The 10,307-nt window shown below is 37.5% G+C and overlaps 1 protein-coding gene across 2 annotated transcripts; it reads left to right on the top strand.

Annotated features, from left to right (window-relative positions):
- Positions 1 to 947: 947 nt before the first annotated feature.
- LOC102594467 (uncharacterized) lies at positions 948 to 8,412 on the top strand. Of its 2 annotated transcripts, XM_006354355.2 has the most exons (6): positions 948 to 1,281; positions 2,297 to 2,463; positions 3,555 to 3,611; positions 3,911 to 3,986; positions 5,550 to 7,662; positions 8,136 to 8,412. In XM_006354355.2, the coding sequence occupies exons 1-5, from the start codon at positions 1,221 to 1,223 to the stop codon at positions 7,652 to 7,654; spliced, it is 2,466 nt and encodes an 821-aa protein (XP_006354417.1). In that variant the 5' UTR covers positions 948 to 1,220; the 3' UTR covers positions 7,655 to 7,662; positions 8,136 to 8,412. The 2 variants fall into 2 exon arrangements, with proteins under 2 accessions (XP_006354417.1, XP_006354416.1); XM_006354354.2 differs by having other exon boundaries at positions 5,550 to 8,412.
- The last annotated feature ends 1,895 nt before the right edge of the window (positions 8,413 to 10,307 follow it).

The following is a 10,307-nucleotide window of genomic DNA, read 5'->3' as shown; positions in this document are numbered from 1 at the left end:
ATCAAGAACTCATCTTTCAAGGAAGAAGATGACTTGTTCACTAAAACTACTATTTTCTTCACTTTCACTAACATCCCTGCCAGTTATGTCAATCTTGTGTCTTTCAAATTTTTTAAATCTGTAGCTTTATGCTTGCTAAACAAAAAAAAAAATCATCTTCATTTAGCACAATAGGAATCTAGGTTATTGGGTGTTTTATACATTTATACATCATCTATTTCAAAAATATTTTCAACACATTTCAATAATAACAAATCAATTTGAGATTGAATTTTTTGATTTAATTGTAGACTTTAAAGCTTGAAGCTCTGTCCATCAATGGTGGTTGTATTTTCTCAAACCCTTTCAACAATAACAAATCGATTTGAGCTTGAAATTTTCGATTTGAATGTAGACCCACTCTAAAGCTTGAAGCTTTGTCCATCAATGGTGGTAGTAATAAATTGATTTGAACAAAAAAAAAATGAAATTGATTTCTTGATTTTGATTGAAATAATATGCTTCTAGGATTTTGTTTGTGAGATTTGGAAAATGAATTGAAGAACATTTTTCCTTTAATTTGATTTTTAATGAAGATGAAAAGCTATGTTTTTTATTTTTAATTTTAAATATCATGATATTTTAATTTGGGCCATGGGTGGGTAAAGTATAGAAAATGGGTGGGTTTTCAATTTTTTTGGATAAATAAATAAATAAAATCGGGTAAATCATTTAGATGATGCCACGTGTCTATCAGTTAGATTCAATGATATATACAACCCAAAAGAATGACGGTAAGGGCATATACAACCTTAAAGTATAACGAATGGTATTGACATACCATTTATGATAGTTCGGGGTATATTTGTTCCTTTTCCCTATATTATATGATTAAACAAATAAAAAATAATTAACCCCCCTCCCCCCCTAACTTTGCACTCTCACTTTCAAGAAAATAAAACAAAAACACTAGTACCATTCTATTCCCTCTTCATACCTATCCATCACTTCCCCACCCCACACACCAACGCAAACACGTAGACTATGTAATACGCTATGTCCCCTTCTCCTTTTCGTCTCTTTCCTTGAAAACCCTAGAAATCTCAGGTTTTTAAGGAAAAGGGGACTTTGATTCGGTGCAATTTTATCCTTTTCTCCTTCTTTGTCGGTGTATTTATGGGGTTATATTTCATGGGATTCCCAATTTTCTAAAAAAAAATTGGTTGTGAGAAGTTGGTGCTATGGAGAGATCCAATAGCAGAGATTTCAAAGACTTGACTAGCTCCTCTAGTTCCATCTCAGGTAGCGTAGCTCACTGTTTTTTTTGTTCGTTCTTGAATCTTCAGATCGTTTTTTTCTTTTTTTTTGGGGTGTGGTGTGGTGTGGGTAAAATTTGCTCTGATGTGATGCAATTTAATTACCAGTGTTGGGATGGAATGGGTTCAAATGAAGCTAGTTAGGGAGGATTTATATAGCTGACCTGAACTAATTTGAGATTGAGATGTAAGGATTTCACTTTCTGTTCTATTGGTGTAAATTTTTGTTTGATTCGTTGTTTTACTGTAGTTATCAGTATTGGGATCAAATGGATGACAGGCCGTTATGTGGCTGACCCTAGTAGTTTAGGATTGAGGTGTAATTATTTGTATGTTTTTTTTTTGGGGGGGGGGGGGTGTGGGGGTTGAGGATGGAGGTCAGGAGTTCAAATGTGCTTTCATTCAGTGGAATGAGATTTAGGAAATTCATGTAATTGTATCCTTACTAGTTTGGCAGTGAGTTGTAGCCAGTATTGTCAAAGGTAAGCCCTGGAGCGAAGCTCATAAGCTGTTGAGCATTTTGCCAGGCTTAATGTGCGCTTTAGGGTTGTTATCAAGGTTCTAAGGCGTTCTGTCCCTTTCCAATGAGCCTTTTCAGTCGGAAAAGGCGACACTAAACAAGTGATATTTCACTTTATTGTAATTTTTTTTTTTCAATTTCTTTGTTTGTATATTTGTCATCCATGCTTATAATTATTAGTCTTGGACTATACATATTTCTTTGTATTTTTTTTCTCCCTTTGCGCCATTTTTCATTAAAGCTCATGCTTTATTTGCGCTTAAAGTCCCAATGGACCTTAGAGCTATTTTGCTTTCGATAACACTGGATGTAGCAGTACTTGATGTTGCTCTTCTCAATACCTTACTTTACATTCTATTTTTTGTTGATTTTCCTTGTTCTACATGTCGTCATTAGTATGGGAAAAGAAGATCAAGATTTGTATGTTTTAACTGTGTAAAATATGTGGTAGAGTTGACTGTTCATTTGGGCTTTGATGCAGATGGTGCCCTCTTTGATGCATCACAATATGCATTTTTTGGGCTAGATATAGCGGAGGAAGTTGAATTGGGTGGTTTAGAGGACGGACAAGACAATAGTGATCTGGCTGTTGGAGGTGGATTAGGTGACGACGAGATACAGGAATATCATTTATTTGAGAAAGACGAGGTACAATCTGCTTACCCTTCCTTTGGACCTTACATGAAATAGTGCTGAGGCTTGGGATTTCAAACACGGATGTAATCAACATGATCTCCTGTTGCGACTGAACGAATGAGGACCTGTTTTAACTCACAATATCCATCATATCATCTATGAAATTGGGGAAATCCATCATAACACATGGAGATTATTTTCATGCCGTAGGCCATGAAATTGGTGAAATTGGTTGAAAGTTATTGTGCATTTGAGATGTGTATACAAATGATCTAGGTTTTCATGTTAACTTTCTCAAAAAAAAAAAAAAAAAGATCTAGGTTTTGCTAAGCATTTTACTATTGATCCTTGTTTTTAGTTCACGTGTTTCTGGTCAGCACTATAGTTTCAATCTTATACGAAATGAGCTAGAGTAGTTGTTTTGGTAACAGAGTCATCAAATAGAAAGGATGTTTTATAGTTCTGCTGCACCCTGATCCGTTCTTTTCTTGCTTTCTCACCTTAGTACCCTAAAATGCTCCCCCTTTTCTAATCTTAAAAGTTATCTCCCCCCCTTACCCTACAATGATGAGCCTGCCTCGTTTCTGCAGCTCACCATAAGTCTAAGTGGCCACTGGGGTTTTGACGATGGTGTTATCCAGGCAATGATCTAATTTTACTAAAGTTGTGATCCCTTATTATGAGTAATCTTCAAAATGCTATAGCTTCCACGAGAGTGTATGGCCTACTCATGAAAAAGATGCGAGACTTCTTCACTGATTTATGCCTTTGTTAAGTACCGTCCTCGATTAAAATGTTAAAATTTGTGAATCTCAGCACCATCAAATAGACCTTAGACATTAGCTTTGCTTCCCCCCCTTTCTCTCTTCAAAAATATGTGCTCCACTTTCTGTTATTCTGAGTAAATGGTTTGTCAGGGCTGGTAACCTTTAAAGTTGCTTGCATTTATTCTACGAGTGATCTTCAAGCATCTTTTTTATGATTTGTGTTGTGAACTTTTCCTTGGTGTTGTAAGTATGCTATATTTGCTGATTACCTCGATAAGTTGCAGGCTTTGGCAGTATTTGCTATTTAGTGCCTCTAATTCAGTGCTTTATTTCCAGGGATCTGCCGTGGGCTCATTATCAGACATAGATGATCTAGCAACGACATTTTCAAAGGTCAGCTGATGCAACATCTTTTTTAAGTGGCAATATTGATTTGATTACCTGATGTTGTGACCCATTTGGCTTAGACTTATTTTACCTTTTCTAATCGCTTGCCTTCCAAATAGCATGAGTCGTTTTCTTTTTCCCGTCTTTTTCTGTGAGACACAGTATGTCTTGAACTTATTTTGTACTATTGTTGTGTAAAAACATCTAAAGCACTAAACCGTGCTTGACTTTTTACATCCTCTACAGAGCTGTGAATATCTACTTGTACTAGATCAATCTGAATGCTTTTCTTTCCTTTTCTCCAGTTGAACAGAAATGTCACTGGACCAAGGCATCCTGGTGTTATTGGTGACCGTGGATCAGGCTCTTTTTCAAGGGAAAGTAAGTGCACATATTGATTCATCTTTAGTACTTCCGTGATGTTGTTATCTGAATATTTGATAAATCTCCTGGACTAGTTCATGTATTGTCTGAAATATACCTTTACTTGTTAACTTGCCTGAGGCTACTTTAAGATTGAAATGATGCCCCTTCATCGTTTTATCCGCCCATGCACATTTGTGCTACTAGTCCCAGATTTTTGAATATCTGTGATATCATATGTAGGCACCTCAAAATTCAGACGGTTGTGGCAATAATCCTACATCTTTTGATCTTTCAGACATCATATAAAGGAACTTGATCTCAGACCTTGGTAGGAATAAGTTATAATCTTGTAGATAATGTGTTTCATCTCCGTGCTTGATTATTAAGTCAGCAATGGTTCTCCCTTTGGGAGACTGAATATCTATATCTGCATGGTAGATGTCTTAATCAGTTTTGGCCTTGTTTTTTTTGGTTTCTTAAAATCAGCAATCCTTTATCCTTGCTATTACCATTAGAAATGATTTGACCCCGTGGTAGAAATACTGCAATATAACTTCACCTTTCTGGATTATTTATGAGGGAAATCTATCCTGGCATGTGGCCTTGGGCTGCTAGAGTGGGGAGCTTGAGAATCTTCATGGAATGATTTTTTTTTTTGGATAATGAACTTCATGAAATGATTTATTATCTTCATTTATCCCTAGTAGTGTCTTTATAAGCTTTTAGGAGAACCCCCCACCCCTCTAAAAAAAATCATAAAAAATCAACCACCCAAAACAAAGAGAAATAAAACAAAAAGGTGGTTTTCTTAGATGGTGACATGTAGAGTATTTTAAGTACATAGGTTTTAGCCATATCTGTTTTGTTGTTTGTTGAAATGAGATCAACTTATCAAAAAAATTTCCTCGTAATTTTTCTGTTTTTAGCATGTGTTTTCCTTTCCGCATTTCCTGCCACTTGCTGGATCTGCCCCTATATTGGTTTGACGAGCATGTTTTCTTGTGGCACACTTTTGTACCCCCGTTCCATCTCGTTCCTTCTTTTAGGCACACTTAGTTTGTTGATCACTTACTTATGTGATATACTGTATCTATGAGGTGAACACATTCTTTCAATAAAATGTCATCTGGATTGCCAGTTACCAGTTCTCAATCTTAAGTTGCAGTGTTATTACTATGTTACACAAGATGTGCTTTTAGAGATGTCTTTAGGGGAACAGACATGTTCACGTCCAAAAAGGGTCCATGTTGCATGAACTGTTAGTTTTTGGAGAGTAGAAGTTTAATGTCTAATTTTCATTGGAGTCCTCTCTGAATTAGTTCAATTGACAAACTTGAATGTGAGTTTCTTTTATTTGCTTTTATGTTAAGTTTAGTATTATATATTGTACTCAAATATTCTCCCTCCGTTCCATTTCACATGACATTTCTTCTTTTTGGCTAGTACTGAAGATTTACATGTTTCTGTATTTGAAAATTCTTTGATCTTAAAATTTCCATTTTGCTCTTAATGACATGCTCTAATGAGAATGAAATGGCATGTTGAGAATAACTACTAATGTGTACTTGGTATGTGCAGGTTCATCTGCAGCTGAATGGGCGAAAGAAGCAGACTTTCATGATTGGTTTGATCAGCATTTATCTGACACTGAATGTTACCAGGAAAGCAAAAAATGGTCTTCACAGCCACATATCTCTGCAGTGCTTGCAGAGTCAAAACCATTGTATAGAACATCGTCATACCCCGAGCAACCCCCACAACCCCAACAACTTCAGCACTACTCTAGTGAACCCATTTTACTACCGAAATCATCTTATACTTCTTTTCCTCCTCCTGGTGGTAGATCTCAACCCTCACCACATAGCCTTTCGCGACAAAACATGTCATCTCTTTCTGCTGGACCTCAGTCTCCCTATTCTTCTGTGAATCTCTCTTCGTTGCCGAACTCTAATCTGCATTTGACAGGCTTGGCTCACGGGCTTCACTATGGTAGTGGAAACATCCCACATTTGAACCCTACTGGTCTTTCTCATAATTCTAGGTTGCAAAACCAGTGGACCAGCCATGCGGGACTCATCCATGGGGACCATTCTGGTCTCCTAGATAGTGTCTTGCAGCATCAATTTCCTCATCAAAACAGCTTACTATCTCCCCAGTTACTGTCCCCACAGCAGCTGCAACAGCAGAGACTTCATCTTTCAGTTCAGCCTTCTTTAGCTCATTTTTCAGCGCTAAGATCCCAATTGTATAATTCCTTCCCTTCACCATCTCATCTAGGCAAGTATGGATTGGCAGATTTCAGAGATTCACGATCTAAGCCATCACACAAGGTTAGACAAAATGTGCGCTTTTCTAAACAAGGCTCTGATGCTGCTAGCCACAAAAGTGAAAGTAATGTGCCACAGTTCCGATCTAAGTATATGACTGGTGATGAGATAGAGAGCATCCTGAAAATGCAGCATTCTGCAGCACATGGCAATGATCCATATGTAGATGACTACTATCACCAGGCCCGCCTTGCAAAGAAAGCAGCCGAGTCGAGGTCAAAACATCGCTTCTGTCCAAATAAGGAACAGTCTTCTCGGTCACGTAATAGTGCAGAATCACAGCCTCATCTTCACGTTGATGCTCAGGGGCGGGTGTCATTTTCTTCCATCCGCAGGCCTCGTCCACTTCTGGAAGTTGATCCACCAGGCTTTGTTTGCATTGACAGCAGTGCTGACCAGAAGATAACTGAGAGACCCTTGGAACAAGAGCCAATGCTTGCAGCTAGAATTACAATAGAAGATGGTTTCTATCTTCTCACTGAGGTAGATGACATTGACAGGCTCCTTCAGTTTAGTCAGCCCCAAGACGGTGGTGCTCAGCTCAGGCGGAAGCGACAGATCCTGCTGGAAGGCATGGCCGCCTCACTTCAACTAGTTGATCCGCTTGGTAAAGGTGGAAGTTCTGTCGGGCTTACTCCTAAAGATGACATTGTATTTCTATGGTTGGTGTCTCTTCCCAAGGGCCAGAAGCTCATGTCAAGGTATCTTCAGCTTCTTCTACCTGGCAATGAGCTTGTCAGAATAGTTTGTATGGCAATTTTCCGCCATTTGAGGTTTATATTTGGCGGTCATCCACCTGATGTAGGAGCAGCTGAGACCATCACTGATCTTGCAAAAGTAGTCTCTAAATGTGTCACTGGCATGGACCTTAATTCACTCAGTGCTTGTCTTGCTGCTGTTGTGTGTTCCTCAGAACAACCACCTCTTCGCCCTCTTGGAAGCCCTGCTGGAGATGGAGCTTCTATTATTTTAAAGTCTGTTCTTGAAAGGGCCACTCATCTATTAACTGATTCTCAGGCTGCTAACAGTTTCAGCATGCCTAATCCTGCCCTTTGGCAGGCATCTTTTGATGCCTTTTTTGGTTTACTTACAAAGTATTGTCTGAGTAAGTATGACAGTATCATGCAATCGATTCTAGCACAATCCCAGCCGGATGCTGAAATGATTGGTTCGGATGCCGCAAGAGCCGTAAGCAGAGAAATGCCTGTGGAACTTTTACGTGCTAGTCTTCCACATACAAATGACCACCAAAAGAAGCTGTTGTTGAATTTTGCTCAGCGGTCTATGCCTGTTACTGGATTCAATTCTCATGGTGGAAGCAGTGGACATATAGATCCCGAATCTGTAAGCTGTTAGCTGAGATGGTAAGATTTAAATAATAGCAAGTGCAGTTGTACATCTGTAGGTCTCAAGGTTACTTTCTGGCTTCTCTTTGCCAGAACATGTTCTGCTTCAGCATCAGTCCAGGAGAATATAGAAGGCTGGAAGCAAGGGTATGCATATATGTTAGGCATCATTTTAAGGCCTAAAGTTCCTCTTCCTCCTAATCCAACTCTTCCCACCTCCATCCCCATCCCCACCCCAACCCCATTTCTCCCACCATCCTTCCCTGTTTCTTTTCATTTTCTCACTTTTTTCTTTTGCTTCATTGAAGGGAAACATGGGTTTCTTTATCCTTTTCCTTCTTTGTGATGGGTCTCATCTTACTTAACTGTGTATTATGTCTGAAAGAAATGGGGTTATTGGTCACTCTTCTAAGGTTTTCCATTCAAAGAGCTTTATTTTTTATGCTCTTTCTGTAAACTCTGGATAAAAGCTTGAAGGATAGAATGTACAGGTGATTTGTGGAGTTCGGCAACTCTTGATGCACTTGGCCCTCTCCCTCTCTGCTTTCAAGAAGAGGGTAAAAAGGATTCTTCACCCTGAAGTAATGTTGCAGGCTCGGAGGAGAAGAGGGTTTAGCTCTGCAGTTTCAGTAGGAGACATTTGCTAGACTTGAAAACTTTCTAAGTGAAAACTGTAATAACTAAATGTTCTTGTGCATTAACAATTACTCTGTTATGTTTCCCCGAAATTGTTTACAAAGTTATTTTAGAACTTGCCTACAGTTCCCTCCGTGTCTTGATTATTTCCTGTATGAGGGCTGTGAAGTTTGGTGCAACTACACCTATCTCTTCTTCCCAATTTTGGGGCAGGCTGCTGCTGTTTGTGCGTGTGCACATCACTTGTCTGGTGTAAGTAGCCGACTGCCCAGGCAATACCTAGTTATAAGTAAGTTTGCAGGAAGAACCCCTTGCTTCCTCTCTTTTTTTTTCTTTTTCTTTTGTTATGGTGTTTATTGTCAGTTTGGACGCAGTTGATTCACTGCATATGTACTGATAACTTTGTCCACCAAGACTTATATAGAAACAATTAAGTAAATTCATGTGTTTTTTGTATTTGCTGAGATTTATGCTGTCTTTCATGTTTCTTCTGATGCATGCTTAATTTGTTTCTGCTTAGAGAAACATAATGTTTTATACTTGCCATTGTAGTTCAAAGGAAAACATTGTTCTTCAGCTTTCTTTAGCTTACATTTGAATTTGATCATTATGTGGAATGACCTGTTATTTCCTTAATGTAACTTTACTGAATCAACAGCTCTTTAAATGTGGCTAAGATTTTCTTGTTTCAATTATATTACTTATCCAGATGGTAGTTGACAAGTCTGCTACCTAATGATCCAGTATTTTCATTAGGTACTTCCTCTACACTAGGGTGTTACTTTAGCTCTTCCTGGTTGAGGAGCTTTATTTTGATCCTTTGGCTGGTATTGATTAGTTTCTATTCCAGTAGCCTTCACCTACTGTGCATACTGCTCAGTTTATTGGTATTATCACTATATTTTGCAACTCTGCACCTATATTAATGGTGTAATTTCTAATTTTTGTAACACTTGTATTGGAACATTTTTTTTTGGTAGTGGTACATTGCTTCTCAAATAATAATTTGCAAGAAATGATACATACTAATTAATGGTAGAATACACAAATAGGTCCCTGAACTTGTTGAGTTATGTCATCTTCCTTTTAAACACTTGACATGACATAAAAATCCAACAAATAATTTTTTCTTGATTGTGGGTGTGAAATCCATTGTTTCCCACGTGGAAAGTGCAACCAATCAAAACACTAAACTCGTTTGAATAATTTACACGCAATCTAAAATAAAACCCTAATAAAACCTAGACAATCAAAAGACACTTCATTTTCCCACCAAACACACTTTGATCTGACCTAAATGTTCTTGTAGATGAGAAAATCTTGAGAAATTGGTGTGATTTTAGTGACATATTTATTCTAGTTACAACTAAAATTCTAAGATTTTAAAGTTATTTCGGGTGTTTTATTGAAGGTAGCATCGGAGATTAAACTATGTCAATCATGACTTTGGAGTTCAATCACGATTTTGGAGTTCAGTCTAGTGAGGTAAGTTCATTCTCTGCTTTCAATGCCATTTTTATTGTTGTAATGTGATATATAGTGCATTTTTAGTATTATATTAATGTGATGGTATGTGGTTAGTATATGGAAAAAAATTAGGTTTTTTTTGTGGTTTTTATTGTTCATAATGTGTATGGCTGGCAACGGGACCGGAACCGGGACTATCGGATCGGGACGGACCGGAACCGAACCGGAATCGGGACGGACCAGAATCGGTAATTTCGGAAAAAAATCAGTGTACTTGTCCCGGACCGGTACCGGACCGGACCGGAAACCGGGTCCCAACTGTTATAATTAAATTTTTTTTTTATTAAAATTAAAAAATTAGGAATATTACACAACTAATATTAAAACTCTTATAATTTTATTAGAAGCAAAAAAAATTTATACTTTTAAAGTTTTAAATACAAACTTTCAAACTTTAAAAGTATAAAAGTTTAAATTTCACAATTTAAAACTTTGAAAATTTAAATTCAAACTTTAAAACTATAAAACTATAAAAATTTAAATTTCACACTTTAAAAGTT

This window comes from Solanum tuberosum, unplaced genomic scaffold (assembly GCF_000226075.1).
Source record: "Solanum tuberosum cultivar DM 1-3 516 R44 unplaced genomic scaffold, SolTub_3.0 scf00178, whole genome shotgun sequence".
NCBI lineage: Eukaryota > Viridiplantae > Streptophyta > Magnoliopsida > Solanales > Solanaceae > Solanum > Solanum tuberosum.
This window is presented reverse-complemented; position numbering and strand designations above follow the sequence as displayed.

What these genes read in the sequence shown, in the direction of transcription:
- LOC102594467 (XM_006354355.2), top strand. Translation starts at nt 1,221, where the DNA reads ATGGAGAGATCCAATAGCAGAGATTTCAAAGACTTGACTAGCTCCTCT. An exon ending in ATTTATTTGAGAAAGACGAG is followed by an intron (nt 2,464 to 3,554) that starts GTACAATCTGCT and finishes CTTTATTTCCAG; the next exon opens with GGATCTGCCGTGGGCTCATT. An exon ending in AGGCTCTTTTTCAAGGGAAA is followed by an intron (nt 3,987 to 5,549) that starts GTAAGTGCACAT and finishes TGGTATGTGCAG; the next exon opens with GTTCATCTGCAGCTGAATGG.